This window comes from Haliotis rubra, unplaced genomic scaffold (genome assembly GCF_003918875.1).
Source record: "Haliotis rubra isolate DU_JTF1 unplaced genomic scaffold, ASM391887v1 Scf655, whole genome shotgun sequence".
In the NCBI taxonomy this organism is placed as follows: Eukaryota; Metazoa; Mollusca; class Gastropoda; order Lepetellida; family Haliotidae; genus Haliotis; species Haliotis rubra.
In genome coordinates this window covers 21,981-42,072 of record NW_025767363.1, presented here as the reverse complement: position 1 = coordinate 42,072, position 20,092 = coordinate 21,981, and the positions used below count along the sequence as shown (strand labels likewise).

The 20,092-nt window shown below is 41.0% G+C and overlaps 2 protein-coding genes across 6 annotated transcripts; one reads left to right on the top strand and one right to left on the bottom strand.

Moving 5' to 3' along the window:
- The first annotated feature begins 697 nt into the window (after positions 1-697).
- LOC124257266 (ankyrin repeat domain-containing protein 2-like) lies at positions 698-7,683 on the top strand. Of its 2 annotated transcripts, XM_046691285.1 has the most exons (4): positions 701-1,271; positions 6,143-6,214; positions 6,582-6,662; positions 7,143-7,683. In XM_046691285.1, exons 1-4 carry the CDS (start codon positions 734-736, stop codon positions 7,541-7,543), a joined length of 1,092 nt encoding a protein of 363 aa, XP_046547241.1. In that variant the 5' UTR covers positions 701-733; the 3' UTR covers positions 7,544-7,683. The 2 variants fall into 2 exon arrangements, with proteins under 2 accessions (XP_046547242.1, XP_046547241.1); XM_046691286.1 differs by lacking the exon at positions 6,143-6,214 and having other exon boundaries at positions 698-1,271.
- A 7,937-nt stretch (positions 7,684-15,620) lies between these two features.
- Positions 15,621-20,052, bottom strand: LOC124257263. Of its 4 annotated transcripts, none has more exons than XM_046691279.1 (4): positions 20,036-20,052; positions 17,642-18,766; positions 17,337-17,405; positions 15,621-16,906 (listed from the first exon to the last, which is right to left on the bottom strand). In XM_046691279.1, exons 2-4 carry the CDS (start codon positions 17,928-17,930, stop codon positions 15,735-15,737), a joined length of 1,530 nt encoding a protein of 509 aa, XP_046547235.1. In that variant the 5' UTR covers positions 17,931-18,766; positions 20,036-20,052; the 3' UTR covers positions 15,621-15,734. The 4 variants fall into 4 exon arrangements, with proteins under 4 accessions (XP_046547235.1, XP_046547236.1, XP_046547232.1 ...); XM_046691280.1 differs by lacking the exon at positions 20,036-20,052 and adding an exon at positions 19,299-19,336 and having other exon boundaries at positions 17,645-18,766; XM_046691276.1 differs by lacking the exon at positions 20,036-20,052 and adding an exon at positions 19,299-19,335.
- Between the last annotated feature and the right edge of the window lie 40 nt (positions 20,053-20,092).

The window sequence follows — 20,092 nt, the reverse complement described above, 5'->3', positions numbered from 1 at the left end:
TCACCAGTACACATAGTCAGGCATCTAATCGCCAGTACACATAGTCAGGCTCCTAATCGCCAGTACACATAGCCAGGCACCTAATCGCCAGTACACATAGTGAGGCACCTAATCGCCAGTACACATAGTCAGGCACCTAATCGCCAGTACACATAGTCAGGCACCTAGTCGCCAGTACACATAGTCGGGCACCTAATCGCCAGTACACATAGCCAGGCACCTAGTCACCAGTACACATAGTCACCCCTCTAACTCACTCACCTATCGCCGCTTCCTCAAGATTGAAAGTCGTACAATTGTTACCCTAGGCCTTGGAATGTGTGCACCCCTCTGATAAGTGAAGATTATCACGACTCCCACGACCGAAAGCTATCAATACACTCTGTGTACCCTTCTGTCCACTCAACTCAACAAAGGTACTAGAATCTGTATTTCCCTGAGACAGTGTAATACCAACTGTAGCAAGTGTTACAATATATGTGACGTTACGTTAACAGTGACAATACACCGAGCAGTGTTGTTCTTGCTAGGTACATGGCACTGCATATCCATCTCATGTAGTTATCCGCCATGTCGGTTGCTATCACTCCACGTGTACGCACACTACTGGTGTAGCGTGTGGTTCCCCGAGCTGGCATTGTACCAAACACTTGAGTCGGGCTATATTAAAGCCGTTTGCCCGGCGGCGAGGCAGTCGTCTACCAAGCTGCGTGCTGTACAGTTTGATTGAACAATGGAGCTATCAACACTGGTATTCCTCATTCTTGTGCTGACTGCTGTCAGTGACGTGCTGGCTGTTCGCAAGCGTGGGACCTTGTCTAAACGGCTGAGAGAGGTGGAAATGGATATCAACGCTTGGAAAGGTACAGTTGGTAATCTTGAGGGTAAAATGTTTGACCGCTTTAAAGACTTGGAGTCGTCACTAAAAGAAGAACTGACCAGAACTTTCGTCCCTGCCATAATAAAGCCCCTCGTCAAACAAGCCATTACCGACATCATGAATGAAGATTACATCGGGAACATGATCAGCGGGCATGTTCTCGAGGAGGTTCAAAGTTTGAAAAAAAAAGTACAAAACTCAAAGATAGAAATCAAGGCACTGGCACAAAGGTTGAGAAGTGTTGAACAGGAAAGAGATACATACAGGAAAAGTCTCGGAAAACTACGTGGAAGGTTGACCGAAGACATCCGTGTATTACAGCTGCAAGTGAACCAGACAGTAGCTGACCTGCGTGATGCCAGAACCACCACGTATCCTGGAACTACAGCAGGTGAGAGATTTAGTAAAGATTAGTCGCTTAATTAACGTTCCCTCTTGACATTCCAACCGGAAGATATGAGAATATTATCTTGATTATTTCGTTTGAATTTAGCCAATGTTTTTTACAGTCATACTGCATACGTACTAAGTTTTGTCTTCTGCTTTGAAACAATATGTTGGAGGTAAACTTTCTGTATTTTTAGTGGAGACCTTTCATTTCCGAATATGACAGTGTTAAACTACTCTTATTTCAAATGCTTTTGACCAATAAAATGTGTGAACACACAGGCTGTCATTACAGGACATGTCAACACAGGATTAACATAACATGTCAACATTGGGTTATTTGCTCAAGCACATTGTTTATTGGTAATGTAAGATAGTGTTGATTGGATATATATTTTATTGGGTATGTGTACATAGAGGTTATTGTGTATCTCAGCGGAGACTGAATTGGGCATCTGAACAAAAGGTTAACAGGATATGCCAATGGTGCATGACCTGCATAGAGTTTATTGGGTATGTCAAAAGGGGACAACGTAGGGCTTGGAAGGGCATTTAATACATAACACTACCACAATACATGACACGTGATCTGCTGACTGATTATTATATTACATTCTAAGATGCCTAGCGGTTAGAACAATCGAAAAACAAATACATTATCAGACATTCTAAGATGCTTAGTGGTTAGAACAATCGAAAAAAAAATACATTATCAAACAATGAAGGTATAGTTTTTCGATGACGTAACAATTGAATGACGTTATCCTTTCACTGCGCCTTTCTAGTGTGCCCCCTCGTAATCGAACCATTTTACATTACGTCACAATGTAAGCGACGTCACGATGCATGTCAGTTGTCATCGCCTCGTACTCCGTTGCTTCCCCTTTCTTGGTTTGCACTTGCTTCACGCAGCTAACATCACTGGTGGAAACATTACGTTTATGTTTTACAACGGTTAAAATGTGCCACAAACTCACAAGTTTTCAGCGACGCGTTAACGTTCGTAATGTTTACATTCCCACAATGCAATTGTGGAATGTTGCTTGACTACTCAACTTCCTCTGGATGTACTGATCTAAACTTACGCTGGTAGTAGAAATGCAACGTTCATATTGCCCCATATGGTTTACGTTAATGACAGATGTAATAGAAATAATCAAGAGAAGATATTTAATCCGAACGTAAACCGTCATCAAACTGTTATCATTTGTTTTTTGTGGTAACGTTCGCCTTAACGTAGAGGGGCAGACACATCAATAGAACAGCGCGCCAGTTAGCCCTGTGCGAGGATTCTTAATTTAGGTCACCGACACCGTCGTTTGTTTTCTGCCTTAAATTAATCGTAATTATCCTTAGAAAGTATATAATTTAGCAGCTTAGAAAAGAAATTCAGTTTGCTCTTCGAACTGTATTTCTTAATGAATACACTATCTTAGTTACATTATTAAAAAAAATGATGTCGTATAGATTACAATTCCATCGTATTACTAACCTCACTAATGACAAGAAATATATTGAATCTGAGATAAGGTTTCATATTTTAAGGTGAAATGCCATTAAATCTCAATGTATTTGGTGGTTGCATGAAAGCGATAGTAGATAATCATTGTCGATTACATGTGCTTGTAACAGTCGCCCTCCATCTCTCGAATCCACAAATCTTGTGACCGCACCCAGGGTCTCGGTGGCTTGGAGAAGGGTTGGCAAGGGTGGGGCTGGTTCGTCACTATCAATGTCACTGTCGCTGTCATTGACTCCTAATCCCTATTTCTCTGTCCGCAATTTAGAAACAACTCAACAATCACATGCTAGTCACGTGATTGCACAATCCCCTCATTGAAATCTCAGTATCTTTTGATTGGAAACTATAATCCGTTATCAGTTGTGTTAAGTCGTAACGGTGAGTACTTCCCTAATTAATTCATTCTTAATTAATCCCAATTAATCAAGTGACACCTTCAACTCAAATTGCCCTAATTAGTTTACACTAACGCATCTCTTTGATTTATGCCGCACCGTGTGTAAACATGTAGAAACAACCTCAGTTCAGAGGGATACTTGCCCTTGAAAGGTAGGTGAATACCGAGTTTCTTATTAATATCAAGTTACAAGGGTAATTTTGCTTGTGGGGACCATGAAATTATATCAAGATATCCGAAATATCGAGACCTCCGTAACAAGTTAAAAGAGCTTGAATAATGATAAACTATGAAGGATTTTGCCGGGACCGAGATGTTATATCGACACATCAGAGATATCGGGTTATCAGTGTTCGACACATAGGTGCTCGACTATATAAACAATTCATTCACATATTTTAACTACAACATGACATAATATTATAATGCTCACACCAGTTGAATATCAAGGAAATACAGCTAACCTGACAGGCACACGCAATTGGTTGCAATCTCCCAACTTTCATAGCCCCAAACTATAATACCCGATTGATTGACCCCCAACTTTCCAGATACATACAATGGTCTCCCATACTCCCATATGGTATTCTGAATAGGCTTACGACTTATGGACACTGTGTCTGAACATAAATATACTGTATCTATTTCACACTTAGACTGAATTGAGGAATACCTGTCTACACTTAGCACAACAGGCTCAGAAAAACACAGTTTGTCTTTCATTATAAGCTCAATGTAAGTACGTTCACAGAATGATCGCAGCTATTTACATCTAAGCATCTGACGTCTAATGATACCCACATATGACGTGTTTTCAAAGGGGGCATATATACTTTTGTAAACAAATATTGGGAGTTTTGTGATTCAAACAATCGGTGAATGACTACAATCTAAGGAGGCGGTAACAGTTCCTCCCTATCCCCCATCCCGAATAATATTTATTAATTAATATATACTAAAATTATTAGCAAAACCTAACACAACAATTACTTTAGAAATCACAAAAATGACTGTCCATAACTTAGGTTAGGTTTAGGGTTGGGGGAACGGAAGGAAATCTTTCCAGGGAAGCATCCGATATGCTTATAATACAATTGTCGTCCATGACATGCCACAGGTAACACGAAATGTGTTGTAATATGCTGCTTTCATCTGATAAAACTGGAGGGCTAACTTGGGACGATTAGAAATATTTCCATATAGAGTTGTTGATAAGTACAAGCAGTCGAGCGCCAAACGTTGCCATGCTCTTAATCTGACACGTCACAATGACGTCATAGCTGGCAGCTTTGCGGTCGTGGTGTCGCCAGTCAAGGCATTTCATAGCTAGCAGTGAGACGAGTCGCTCGTGTTAGGACGTTACTGGTGGGTAAGTTTCTCAGTTTCTACTTTTTAACTGATTCAGGAAATTTGATGAAATAGTGTAAATGTACATTGTACGTCTGCTGTAAAGCTGTATGAATGTTGTAGGAACCAAGTGCTTGCTTCACACAATGTTTACACCAGACCTGTGTTTAGCTTGTCACCTGCGGGGGACGATGGAAGGTCTGGGTAAACATAACAACGCAGCGTTTCACCTGATAGACTTGTTATATTTGATCAAATAATGTGCTCTTTCTTAGCGTTATGCTTTGACCTGATTGCACTTACCTCTGTCACGGAAGACTTTATGAGAATGTTTTAAACCTTTCCAGTCAAATATTTAATATACACTGTATTTCATTTCTTTTTATTCTGCGTCAATGAATAGTTGCATTGCATTGAAATACACCCCGCTACATAGCACACGGTGAAACTTATCAGTTAAAATCGGTTTACAATTAAGACCTGTAAAGTTGTTTTTTTAACAATGAAACCTTAAATGTGGAACACATGCATTTCTGCAACATTTTGAAAAAACCCAATAAATTATGGAAGGGCAAGTACGCTTTATTCTCGTTATTTCTAATATTGAAACAGACGGAGAATGTTAATCACTCGGACAGCGACATGGACAACGTTTGCCTGACACTAAATTTAAACTGTGTTGCATAAACAGGAAGTCAAAAGGCGAAACCGCATTATCAGTGGTTCGTGTCGTTTGCTGTTGTTTCACTATGTAGTAACTATTTTTTGCATTTTGTATCAATATGTGATGCTTAAGTTGTATTTATGAATATTTCTTTCGTCAGATATCTGTGATTTTTTGTCGACAACGATTCAAATTTTGTTTAGTTTCAAATTTGTGCCCAATGTGATGGGAGAGTGTACCCTCCATTGAACACTAAACTTTAAATCTGCTTCACATTAGAATTTATGGAATTGCCTAAAATGCCATGTACAAAAATATACAACTATGGTGGGGACATCAAGGAAAGGCATTTTTGAAATTCCAGTTACGGTTAATGAATTCAAACTAAAAAAGGTGGTCATTCCAGAAAGAGGAATTATAATTAGGTATAAGTGCAGATGTTTTTGTTTGTTTATCTATTGTTTTCTTTCAGTGTAATAATGAAAATATGTTTATACTTAAAGTACCCGTAGAATTTGCTTGACACTAGCCTAACCCTAACCTAACCCTGAGGGCAAACAGATCCTTTAGTTACACTGGTCATGTTTATATTTCAAAACAGCATAACAATCCATTCAGTTACTACATTTCAACAAAGAGGAGCATCTCAGCTGCTGGGACACAGTCAGTGCAAAGCTTATTACACTTACTGAATCAAACTGTAAAAATATATGTAGGAAATGTTCTTTTTCTCTCCTGCAGAGACACGGGGTCTTGATGAACAGGTATCTCGATCAAAGCAAACCAAATACATTTAATACTTCTGCTATAATAGATGTATTTCGAATTTATCCACACATAATATTGAAAGGCAAAACATTGTGGAAGGCGAAAACTGAGGCCAGTAGTAGTAATAATGCTTATGTGCTATGTATAATATTCTGAATATATTATTCCCTGTTTCAGCCTCGACTGGCCTGACCCAGAACAACACGGTTCCACCAGCGCCAGTGACGACACAAGACTCTGATCTACAGGGTAGGTGGGAAAACCCAGCAGACAGGGACGTCAGTCCTTAATTCTCCGTCCATTTAACAGAGTGGAGTATATATACCCGTGGAGAGTCTGACTTGAGGTCACAGGATTTCAAACTGCCACTTAAGGAAGGATTTCAAACTGGTAGTGTTATTCTTTTCCTGCATAGACATGCGGTCTCGATGGAGAATTATCTCAGTCAAATTGAACGATATATATTTTATACTTCTCTCATAAGATATGTATTCAGAATTTAATCATACATAATACTGAAAGGCAAAACATTATGTGGAAAGGCGAAAACTGAGCCAGCAGTAGAAATGCTTATGTGCTATGTATAGTTTTCTGAACAACATTTTCCCTGTTTCAGCCTCGACAACCGACGTGAGTGATGATCTGACACCGAGCAAGACGGTTCCACCAGCGCCAGTGACAACACAAGACTCCCACGGTAGGTGGAAAACCCAGCAGACAGGAAGCTCAGTGGTGTCGATCGACGTTCATGTTGTCGGTCAGAGGATTCTTGAATCAGATAATTAAGCTGAGGTCGCCACCAGACAGCTGGAATACTGCTGAGTGTGGCGTCAAACACCAACCAAAACACTGTGACATAAACCAACGTTATATCTTATAACCCTAACACCAAACAACAGTTGTACTGACATTATCAACTTGTAAAGTTCAACAAACATCAACACTCTCCAGCCGAACACAAGATATTGCTACAACTTCTGGGTCTAACAGAAAGTTCTGTATTAAACACACCATCGTTTATCCCAGAAACCACATGTTGACATTCCCGCCATGTTGTATTGTTGTCAGCCATGATGGAATTGTTTAAACGATGCAGCAATGTCCGAGTCACGTATCAACATGATGAAGACATTGTAGATGTGTGACACAGATGTCTGATGTTTACTTTGAGTTGCAGCTACTCCATCACCAGCAGACCGCCGCCTCTTCTCCGCCAGCGAGGACGGTGACCTGGAGACAGTGAAGCGGATCCTGTCAGCGGGTCACGTGGACATCAACACTAGAGGAGGATACTGGAGCAAGACACCGGTGATGGCGGCATCACTGGGGGGACACAGAAATGTGGTGGAGTTCCTGGTGGGTAGAGGGGCTGATGTGTCGCTGGTGGACAGTAACGATGACAACGTCCTTCACTACGCCTGTCATGGTGGAGACCTGGAGATTGTGAAGCTGATCGTGTCCAGGAACCTGGTGGACGTCAACGCAAGGGACAACGGCGGGTACACAGCGGTCTACTGGGCGAGACTCCAGGGACATCAGCGAGTGGTGGAGTTCCTGGAGTCACGTGGTGGACACTGAAGTCGGTGTCGGTGTGGACAGTGATGGTGCACATGTCGTTACTGACACTGACACGGTGTGTGCCGTCCATGTTGTCGTGTGTCACGATTCACGTGATTTCCTTTTTTCTTCCTGAATATAAATAAAACTTGTTGAGTGTATTTTCAGACATTTTGTCATTTGTTGTGTTTGGAACCTCGCAGGATCAGGTAAGAAAATTGTGAAGTGAGTGTAAACATGAATGGTGAGTGATTGTACATAAACGTCGCCCGTCTTAACATAAGTCTGTGTTAATTTTGTTCTGAGTTCTGAGAATATCGCGAAACCGACAACAACAAACTGTTTGTTTACATGTCGCTGCACTCTGTGACCTCAGACTGAGCCGAGGTTCACCCATCTGACGTGGCGCCATTTGTACAGTGACAGTGACGTCACACTGCTGGTGACGTCACAGATATACACTGAGGTGCCGGCCATCTTCTCAGCCAGACAGGACAGAGAGCGGCGCAAAGCTGGCTTCATGCCAGACAACACAAACAGTGTTAGTCAAGTACCATGTGGTCGGTGTCGTTTAACAAAGGAAGAATGGACATATGTAGCTGATTACTGCTGAGATTTAACCCTTTTGGTGCAACAGGGACATGCACCCCCTTCTACAGTGACTAAACACACAGTATATAAAATTAAACTGAAAACAATCATCACCCAAATCATCTCAGCTTTATTAATCCCTGGATGCCAGAATAACAAATATCTCCCTCAGTTCTCTGTTTCTTGATCTAACATACTGTTATTTAGGTACAACACAATTGCTGAAATGACCGGTAAGAATTATGTATATCGTATATCTCGCCATTTTTGACACATGAAGAATTCGCCATTCGCGGCATCGTGTACTGTATGTTGTAAATATAAATATCGGATATTTACCCGTTGAACTGAATTTGAAAAATAGACAATTAGTAATCATTGGCATGTGTCTGTCAAGTCGCCAATGATTATGCTGGAACCTCGCCTATAACCTTGGGGTAACCTTTAAATCGTCTTGGGGGCAGGCAAACACAAACGCCGAAGTAAGCCTTCCTTTATATTTAATAGTGAGGGGGTTAGCTTAGTTTTTCGCCGCTTTTAGCAATATTTCCGCAATATCACGACCGGGGACACCAGAAATGGGCTTCGAACATTGTACTCATGTGGGGAATTGAACCCGGGTTTTCGGCGTCACGAGCGAACGCTTCAACCACAAAGCTACCCATTCGGCCCTATTTGACAGTGTTTAGAAATCACGTGAGGTCTTCATGAAACGCCCATTACATCGCACGTGTTTAACACTCAGTTGCAAGACAGACATCCCTGAATTCTTCACATATTTAAAAATCAAATGACTGATGGTCTTTGTTACCCGTTCAAATAGCGTTGATGATATTAACCCCATGGATGCCGTTCAAATAATGTTGATATTAACCCCATGGATGCCGTTCTGACAGTGTTGATGTTAACCCCCCTGGAGTCCTTTCAGATAGTGTTGATGATATTAATCCCCTGGATGCCATTCAGATAGTGTTGATATTAAAACCCCTGGATGCCGTTCAGATAACGTTGATGATATTAACCCTCTTGATGCCGTTCAGATAGTGATGATGGTATTAACCCCATGGATGCCGTTCAGATAGTGTTGATATTAACCCCCTGGGTGCCGTTAAGTGTGTTAATATTGACCCCCTGGATGCCGTTCAGATAGTGTTGATATTAATCCCCTTGATACCGTTCAGATAACGTTGATGATATTAACCCCCTGGATGCCGTTCAGACAGTGTTGATATTAACCTCCTGGATGCCGTTCAGTCAGTGTTGATGTTAACCCCCTGGGTGCCGTTCAGATAGTGTTGATATTAATCCCCTGGATGCCGTTCAGACAATGTTGATGTTAACCCTCTGGATGTCGTTCAGATGGTGTTGATATTAAACCCCCTGGATGCCGTTCAGATAACGTTGATGATATTAACCCCCTGGATGCCGTTCAGATAGTGATGAGGGTATTAACCCCATGGATGCCGTTCAGATAGTGTTGATATTAATCCCCTGGATGCCGTTGAGATAACGTTGATGATATTAACCCCCTGGATGCCGTTCAAACAGTGTTGATATTAACTCCCTGGATGCCGTTCAAACAGTGTTGATATTAACCCCCTGGATGCCGTTCAGACAGTGTTGATGTTAACCCCATGGATGCCGTTCAGACAGTGTTGATGTTAAGCCCCTGGATGCCGTTGAGATAACGTTCATGATATTAACCCCCTGGATGCCGTTCAAACAGTGTTGATATTAACCCCCTGGATGCCGTTCAAACAGTGTTGATATTAACCCCCTGGATGCCGTTCAGACAGTGTTGATGTTAAGCCCCTGGATGCCGTTCAGATAACGTTGATGATATTAACCCCCTGGATGCCGTTGAGACAGTGTTGATATTAACCCCCTGGATGCCGTTCAGACAGTGTTGATGTTAACCCCCTGGATGCCGTTCACACAGTGTTGATATTAATCCCCTAGATGCCGTTCAGACAGTGTTTATGTTTACTCCCTGGATGCCGTTCAGATGGTGTTGATATTAACCCCCTGGATGCCGTTCAAACAGTGTTGCTGTTAACCCCCTGGATGCCGTTCAAACAGTGTTGATGTTAACCCCCTGGATGCCGTTCAGATAGTGTTGATATTAACCCCCTGGATGCCGTTCAGACAGTATTGATGCTAACCCCCTGGATACCGTTCAAATAGTGTTGATGTTAACCCCCTGGCTGCCTTTCAGACAGTGTTGATGTTAACCCCCCGGGATGCCGTTGAGACAGTGTTGATATTAACCCCCTGGGTTCCGTTGAGACAGTGTTGATATTAACCCCCTGGATGCCGATCAGACAATATTGATGTTAACCCCCTTGATGCCGTTCAGATAGTGTTGATATTAACCCCCTGGATGCCGTTCAAACAGTGTTGATGTTAGTTCCCTGGATGCCGTTCAAACAGTGTTGATGTTAACCCCATGGATGCGGTTCTGACAGTGTTGATGTTAACCCCCTGGACACCGTTCAGATAGTGTTGATGATATTAATCCCCTGGATGCCATTCAGATAGTGTTGATATTAAATCCCCTGGATGCCGTTCAGATAACGTTGATGATATTAACCCTCTTGATGCCGTTCAGATAGTGATGATGGTATTAACCCCATGGATGCCGTTCAGATAGTGTTGATATTAACCCCCTGGGTGCCGTTAAGTGTGTTAATATTGACCCCCTGGATGCCGTTCAGATAGTGTTGATATTAATCCCCTTGATGCCGTTCAGATAACGTTGATGATATTAACCCCCTGGATGCCGTTCAGACAGTATTGATGCTAACCCCCTGGATGCCGTTCAAATAGTGTTGATGTTAACCCCCTGGATGCCGTTCAAACAGTGTTGATGTTAACCCCCTGGATGCCTTTCAGGCAGTGTTGATGTTAACCCCCCTGGATGCCGTTGAGACAGTGTTGATATTAACCCCCTGGGTTCCGTTGAGACAGTGTTGATATTTACCCCCTGGATGCCGTTCAGACAATGTTGATGTTAACCCCCTGGATGCCGTTCAGATAGTGTTGATATTAACCCCCTGGATGCCTTTCAGACAGTGTTGATGATATTAACCCCCTGGATGACGGGTTTTGTCTGAAGAGTGATCGTTTTGTGAGAATCGTGCTCACGCAGCCCTAAATCTATCTAGGGCTATAAAATTATACAGAAATGTAAAAAAATCTAGCTTCTTTTTATTGCTTTTACTGTAAAAAAGGAATACATATATGAAGGAGACTGATGAGAAATATTTTCCTCTTCGTCAAGTATGCCCGAGGGAGGAGTTGATGGTCTCCAGAGAGACGTCGATAATGTTCTTTATGTCCTTGCTGGTATTGGATAACAAACTGCTGATGACAGTGCAACGTTTGGGAGTAAATATTCTGTTCTGCCTACCTGCAACAGGTCATGTGCACGTAAACGGTGAGCACGATCAGGTCTGCCTCTTCCTTTATGATTAAATTAATTCAGGTAAGTGTCATTTGATTGTTTGGCGCCATCAAGGTTTTGTTCATATCTGAATGACAAGCGTGAATACCAATCATGGCACGTGTTTGATGATTGTCACAACTTTGTGTTTATCAGTATAATTTCGTAAGTATTCTTGCCACATATTGAATGAGAAACACTGGTGTTTGCTTCTGTAGTTTCACATTTCAAGTTACTTACCTGTTCAGAGTATATACATAGGTTATAGTTAAGTTTTTCTTAATGCAGTTTTTGGTGAGAGTGCATGAACGTTTTTGTGTCTGCATGTATATTTCCAGTGTTTCCCCGGTTTAGGGTGTTAGTCCACTGACGTCACAGTATCCCAGAAGGCGCCCTTGATCTGTCCTTGCTATCTGCTTTACATCATCAATTTATCACGAGACCAGATGTACAAGTGTTAAACGTAGGACTCGTGTTTAGAAACTAAGATGATAGACTCACCATGCTATCTGCTTTACATCATCATCAACAAGACCAGACGCACCAGTGTTAAACATAGGACGCATGTTTAGAAACTAAGACGATAGACTCACCATGCTATCAACCATGAACTTTAAGAAATGATATCTCAGATATATTGCCTAGTTATCACCCTATGGTGTGCCACACGATGGCGCATTCGTCACTTGTTGATAAACTGAAACAAATTACGGTTTTTGTCTTGGGTTTTACAAGGTGTCGTTGGGATCGATGATTTGACAAGTCACTACCTTGTGGCTTATAGCGTGTCTTGGATGTAAGCTGAATGAGGAAATATTGTTTTGTGGCACAGTGTTTACAGATTAGAACAGATTTCTCTCGGTAATTAAGAATGCAGAACACAAAAGAATGCAAGTTGCAGTACAGAACTTCTGGATAGTCACAGAAATTATTTGAAACTAGTAGTATGAATACCTTATGGATTAGAAAAACCTCCAAGGTTTTGCTGGACATTTCGGAATCTTACAAAGTACCAAGTCAATACTTTACAAAACATTTTATTCATCCTTCAACTTTGTACAGCACTAAACCTAATGATAAACTCAAAGATGAAACTTCACGTGTGGATCATAGATACAGTGACATGTCATTATTTGATCAAGAACTAAGGTCATCTGATGTTTACTGACAAAATGATAGGTCAAATAGAAGACTTCTTCATTGACAACTCTCACGTAATATCTGGGTGTCAGACATTACGGCAAGAAGGAAACAACATTAAGTTACATATCGCGTAGATTATAGATACAGTTACATATCATATCGATCTTTAGAGATTCAGCACTATTTGTCAAAGAACTTTGACCACCCAATGTTTACTCAGAAGAATAGTGTCTAATGATGGATTTCTCCATTGACAAAACTCGCGTACTATTATACTATCATTGGGTCAGACATTTCCGCAAAAGGTACACATCTCTATGGGCACCAAGTGCGATCCCATACGTGCCGATCTGTTGTAAATGCATGTGGACAGGAATTTCTGTTCACACTGACAAAAGTCATTTGTTTTAGAAGTTTTACTGAAGCTTCATGTATATGAATGACCCGTTATTGTTCAGACATCACCAAATAGCAAAAACTAATTCCACTGGTTGACCAGCAAGAACTAGGATCATGGAGACCAGTAAAACCACTTCATGTGTTTCATATCTAAATCTATGCATAACGAATCAAGTGGAAAATGAAAGCCTACACAAGGCTATACGACAAGAAGGAAGACAGTCACCATTCCTGAACGTCCATCCTTTGATTTCTAAATAGTGAGGTACCATCACCCTTGCTGTCTCAACCAAAGGTTCAAGGAGACCCATACAACTATTGCTCAAAAGTTAGTTGATTACGGTGCCATGACAACCATGTATAGCACATTTTGAAATTTGATTTATCAGGGACAAAATATCGGATGCAGTTACTTTCTGCCACTTGTCCCGTGTGTGTGTATTCAGGTAGACAGTTGACACCTCTCCTTTCATCACCTGTTATCATCATCGCGTAAACACCTGCACATGTACAGTCAGAATCGTAAACCTACCTTGTGGTTATGGACATGGCTCTGTTGCTTGTACAATGTTTGCGACTAATCTGCAAGACGATTTGACAAATCCATCTACCTCACTCACTTTGCGCAGAGGTGCCACCAGAAAGGGTCACGTGATATGTATACGATAACAACTATGTGTTACTGGTTCCTGGTCAACTTGGCTAGTCCTTAAGTGGCATTTAGAAGCTGGTATGATGAAGAGGAACACTTTTTATGGATATGCAACTTCTTGGTAGACAACGCCTGAAGGTCTTCTTTGTTTCTTGTAGCCGGTTTACCGTTGGCTTGTAGGATATGCTGAATTGTACAGAACTCGAAGACAAGAAGAACCTTCAGGTGACTCATACATAGGAGAAACGTCCCGCCCCGTGAACCTGCGAATCAAGCAACATCAAACATCTGCAAAGAAAACAGACTCCAATCAGCCATTTCCGACCACACCCAAACCATATTATCCTTTGGAACAACATCAGCATTCTAGAAGCCAACAAGTCAGATTACAGGACAAGAAAACTCTTAGAGGCAATCAACTTCAAACGACTCAGCCCGAAAATCAACAGAGATCAAGGTCATTACATCCCTACAGCTTACGATCAACTCATCAAGCCTAAACAAGAATAACCCACCCTTTGTCCACTGGCTTCAATCATTTCATATCACAACAAGCTTCAAGTCAACACACATCAACCTCTTCTATTGTATAAACTCAAATACCCGCAATGTATATATTTCTCCTTGTGCATATGTTGTACATCATTTGCCTGATAACAATGTTAGGATCTACTAACGTTGCATCCACTTCAAGAAAGAAGTTGTATATCCATAAAAAGTGTATACCTCTTCAGTCGTCACCCAGGTTGAGAAAATCACTGTGTCTCTCTGTGGTAGTCTGAGTTTTAAGGTATTTCAAACGAAACATGATCAGTATGACAATATGACAAATATTTTCTTTCAAGTTTGTTCAGCTCGTTTACGCTGCATGGTCAATACAGTGTTTATGATGGCTGTCCATTCCATTGGTATCTGACAGTAATGAACAATAAAACCAAACATGGAGCAAGTATTCTCTTCTGGATGCATGGAAATAGGCGCTGTACAATATTTGTCTTGGAATGGTTATATTGCCATTCATGCAGATCTATTCACTGTTAGTATTTGAAACCGTGTGTCCCGTGGCAACTGTTTCATTTTCGCTTCCTACACTTCGATGAGTACACATACTTATGGGGAAACCATATGCTTAAAATGAAAAATCTTTAATCGCCATGTCTAGACTTCATATTTCATCTTGCACCTTCTACAGCTTTAGGAAGTCAACATAAACAGATAACTGTATCAGACTGATGAAGACAGGTTTACAAGTGTCATTCCTTGAGTTACAGATATTGTCAGGTTATTTTCCAATCAATGTCTTCAGTTCTGTACAGTTGGGATTTTCTTCTTTTAATTCGGACACCCTGTTTTTTCAGTTCTTTTGTGAAGAAGCTATCACGGAACTGTCCGACTGCCATGGCCAAGGGAAATTGAAATACTGGACATGATTAGGAAGTCTGTCGTCGATGGTCAGTAAATAACACTACTATCACAGATTCAGACGTAAAACTAGCATATTACAATAATTATACACGCAACAATACAATATTAAAACAGGCTATAGATTGCCAACAATTGAAGGTAGATCACCATGCTAGGGACCATGGAGACCCACAGAGCCTTTGCTACTTGCATGGGTGGATTTACAGCATCCATTGAGATGTAGACGATTAAGACAAAATTAACAAAGCATTAAAAGAACATGTATTCTATAAGTAAAAACTTGGTAAGATAAAATCTGCTTTAAATGTTTTGGGACTTTGTTTCTTGAAGATGTGTCCTGCTCGTTTACTTTGTCTGTTGATACAGGGTCACAATAGGGACTTTGGCGATTGTCCATTTATCTGGCAGTAATGAATAATACATAACACTATGAAGCATGACATTCTTCTACAAGTATTCTCTTCTGGATACATGGAAATATACGCTATACAGTATTTGTCATGAAATGGTTATATTGTCAGTGGTGCAGATCCATTCACTGGATAACAGATATTGCCAGATCATTTTATAATCAATGACTTGAGGTCTGTATAGTTGGGATGTTGTTTTCCTAATTTAAACAACCTCTCTTTTAGTTCATTGATATAGGCTTTAGGTACAGAGACCATAGTCTCAGAGGGCTTATGTTCTGTTTCTTTCGTGTACACATGCTTACAAAGGAACCGGATACTGGCATGTTTCAGCACCAATGCCTGGTGGTCCGTGTATAAGGCGACGGCGCAGGCATCATAGATGGTAGGATGGGCAAATGACGTTATATCTCCTTTTGTGAAGAAGCTACCACGAAACTGCCTGACTGCCACGGCTACTGCTGTCCTCGTTGTAAATTCCACCACGCTTTTCATGGTATTGAACTGATCCTCGAGATCCTTGTTGTCAGATGGGAGTTCAACTTGGTGCAAGTTCAGCGGACCATCACACAAAAACATCAGGATAAGAGCAGCAGACTGATCATCCCCAAATTCAAGAATTGAATTCATTTCTTCTTTTAGATAGTGAAAAGGACTTTGAAAGAATTTTACAGGTTGGTTTTGAAATTTTTTGAACCAAACAAAAAGTTTGCATGTTTGGGGAAAGCCAAGGATGGATTGGTCAAATCCACAAATCTTTTCCACATCGACAGTTGTGTCAAAACCTTTGCAAAGTTTGTCAAAGATGAGTTTCTTCTCTTTAGATTTGTACTGATAAGAAATCTTGTTGAAATCAAGGAACAATGGACCACTAAAGAAATATGACCCTTCATCCCCAAGCTGTGATATCTCACCTTGGTCGCCGTATGTATTAGCCGTAAATATGATGTACAGTTTTTGTTCTTGTGTCTTTTTCTTACAGTCTCTCAATTGACGTAAAACACTTTTGAGAACAGCTATGTCTCTTGAACGCTCTATGATCCTAAATATGTCATGAAATATGAAACACACGCTCCTGTCACGAAGTTCACGTGTGTAGACATCCAGCTTGAACTTTGAAACATCAGCAACATGGACCTGCCGAAAGCCTTGCTCCTCTTCATAATGTTTCCCTAACATCAGAGCAATGGCGGTCTTGCCTCCACCTGCTGCACCACTCATTGTCACATGTCCCTCAGTCTCCAACTTCTCCTTCACTCTATCGTAGATGCCAGTTTTAACAAACACTTTTTTTGTCCTCATCACCTGTTTGTCCAGCCAATCTGACGAATAAGCAAAACATATAAGCTGATATCTGTTTCTCCAACATTGTAGGCTAACATTTACATATTAGAGAAAAGTGTTTTGATTTTTTTTTGTTTCGCGTTTATATTATGTTTAGATCTATGCATAAAGGTTCAAAGTGATTATAAAAAGCCTAAACCCTGTACGAAGAGGGATGACTTCAACAATATTTTACATTAGCTCACATTAGCTTGAGATAGATTAACAGAATCAAGGCCTCAATAGTGCTTTCTTAACATATTAACTTAACTTGCTAGACGGTTTGGGCAGACTTGCGGATTCCTCTATTTGATGCATTAGTGACAAAAAATATGTGAAACGGCGATCGACGGAAACCACAGTTTAAATTTTTACAGGAAAATAAGGTTGAAATATGCATTGCCAACTAGGCTGATGTTATGACTCTACCTCTGCTCATGACACCATCATTGCAGACTCCTTCGTTTGGCAGCTCCTCCCCTGAATGACTGTCCGAAGCTGGTTGATAAAACAAAGCCAAAGATATAAAAACTTACAAAAAGCATGCTACATTCTCACTGTAACAGCACTACACCTTTTACAGCATGGGGCCGGCAAACTGTGGAAGAGATCAGTTTTCATGTTAGGATGAGTTTGTTCAAATTTGTTGTTTTTTGTTCTGCGCTTTGAGTTGTTTTTTTTATTCAGCCATGATGAAACTATATATATAAATATGTATATATTAAATGCCCTACCGCGTCTTTTATCGATCATGGCAGTGTAGACATCTGATACGTGGATTATAGGTTGATTCTTGTCCACAGTAGAAGTCTCCAGATGTTGGTCAAGACGCACATGATCACGAAGGAACTTCATATGACAATATTCCAAGACGAGGGATGGGTTGAGAGTGAATAAGGCACACGCACAGGCATCGTAGATGGAAGGATGAGCAAAGCCTGGTATGTCTCCCTTTGTGAAAAACGTACCCGAGAAATGTCTGATTGATTTTGCTAATTGTTCGTGAGGAAATACGTACAACATCTTTAATCAATGTAAACATGCTTTCTAGGTCCTGGTTGCCAGATGGCATCTCCACTTCTCTTAGGTTCAGTGTGTCTTTACACAGAAACATCAGGATGAGAGCACCTGACTCGTCATTCATTCGGGGAGAATTGTTTCCAGTTCTTCTCTCAGATAACAGAAAGGTTCACTGAAAAACTTTTCACGATGCTTTCGAAAACTTTGACACGCAAAAAATAGTTTGCATGTTTGAGGAAAGCCTAAAACAGATTGTTCAAAACTACAAATGGCGTCTACGTCGAGGTCCTGAAGATCACCTGATTGTGATGATTTACGATGTTTGTTAAATATTTCCTTCTTCTCCTCAGGCGAGTACTGACGAGACAACAGTGTGAAGTCAATAAAAGAAGAACCACTAAAAAATGTTTCCCCAAAGTGCGATATTTCACCTCTATTTGTGTTTGCAGTTAATATTGCATAAACTTCCCTTTTGTCTCCAGGTCTGGTTTTACACATTTTCAGCTCTTGTTCCAGTTCACGTAAAATGCGGTCAACCTGTGGTTTGTCCCTTGCTAAATCGACCGTTTTGAAGATGTCATGAAATATAAAACAACCTTTTTCCTCTGCATCTAAACAGCCGCGCAGATTGATTTTGCAAACATCAGTAACAAAAAACACTTTAAAGCCGTTGTCGTTATACTGCTTCCCTAACACCAGAGCAATGGCGGTCTTCCCTCCCCCAGCTGTTCCGCTCATCGTCACATGTTTGTGTTTCTTCAGTTCTTTCCTCACTGTGTGGTAGATGGTGGTTTTCTCAAACAAGACTTCTGCCTGCGCCATCCGTTGTAGCAGCAAATCTGAAACAGATAACATGGCAAAGCAGTAAAACTGTTGTGTTAAGGAACTACCGAAAAACTAATGAGAACCTTGCCATAAAGTACTGATACACAAGGAGAAAGAATCCCAGACCCACTGAGCTACGGTACCATACTGCAAATATCACTTCTGGGCGATTGAGACGGTTATCGCAATGTGACTCTTTAGTGTGTCTGCATTAGATGGTCTACATCATCCAACATGTAATGTGTAATAATAATAATGTGTGTGTGTGTGTGTGTGTGTTATTAGTTTTTCCAGTCCATAAATGTCTTTGTATTCAGGCGAATCAATCTCAAGAAGTCTGATAGTTCCTGGAAATATATGTGGTTGTCTGCTGGGGAACTTCAAAGTACTGGACCTTCTGAGACCATAATATTCATATTGAATATTGTTAATGGGCAGTAAATGGCGAAGGAAAGGCATTGCATTGTTCTGACATCTTCTTGTATGTTTGCTACAGCTACATTACACCAATAGTTATTCCAGTCTTGTCACCTGTCTGCTACCTACCTTCAGTCATTATTCCAGTCTTGTCACCTGTCTGCTACCTACCTTCAGTCATTATTCCAGTCTTGTCACCTGTCTGCTACCTACCTTCAGTCAATATTCCAGTCTTGTCACCTGTCTGCTACCTACCTTCAGTCATTATTCCAGTCTTGTCACCTGTCTGCTACCTACCTTCAGTCATTATTCCAGTCTTGTCACCCTTCAGTCATTCTGTCTTGTCACCTGTCTGCTACCTACCTTCAGTCATTATTCCAGTCTTGTCACCTGTCTGCTACCTACTTCAGTCATTATTCCAGTCTTGTCACCTGTCTGCTACCTACCTTCAGTCATTATTCCAGTCTTGTCACCTGTCTGCTACCTACCTTCAGTCATTATTCCAGTCTTGTCACCTGTCTGCTACCTACCTTCAGTCATTATTCCAGTCTTGTCACCTGTCTGCTACCTACCTTCAGTCATTATTCCAGTCTTGTCACCTGTCTGCTACCTACCTTCAGTCATTATTCCAGTCTTGTCACCTGTCTGTGCTACCTACCTTCAGTCATTATTCCAGTCTTGTCACCTGTCTGCTACCTACCTTCAGTCATTATTCCAGTCTTGTCACCTGTCTGCTACCTACCTTCAGTCATTATTCCAGTCTTGTCACCTGTCTGCTGCCTACCTTCAGTCATTATTCCAGTCTTGTCACCTGTCTGCTATACCTTCAGTCATTATTCCAGTCTTGTCACCTGTCTGCTACCTACCTTCAGTCATTATTCCATTTTTCCAGTATCCATCATTCTTTCATTGTTTTGATAAAG

Excerpts from the sequence above, each read along its gene's own strand:
- LOC124257266 (XM_046691285.1), top strand. The coding sequence starts at position 734 with ATGGAGCTATCAACACTGGTATTCCTCATTCTTGTGCTGACTGCTGTC. Across the intron at positions 1,272-6,142 it reads GTATCCTGGAACTACAGCAG|CCTCGACTGGCCTGACCCAG; the intron begins GTGAGAGATTTA and ends TCCCTGTTTCAG. Across the intron at positions 6,663-7,142 it reads GACAACACAAGACTCCCACG|CTACTCCATCACCAGCAGAC; the intron begins GTAGGTGGAAAA and ends TTTGAGTTGCAG.
- LOC124257263 (XM_046691279.1), bottom strand. The coding sequence starts at position 17,930 with ATGTTGTACGTATTTCCTCACGAACAATTAGCAAAATCAATCAGACAT. Across the intron at positions 17,406-17,641 it reads CATGATCGATAAAAGACGCG|CTTCGGACAGTCATTCAGGG; the intron begins GTAGGGCATTTA and ends TTTATCAACCAG. Across the intron at positions 16,907-17,336 it reads TGATGGTGTCATGAGCAGAG|ATTGGCTGGACAAACAGGTG; the intron begins GTAGAGTCATAA and ends CTTATTCGTCAG.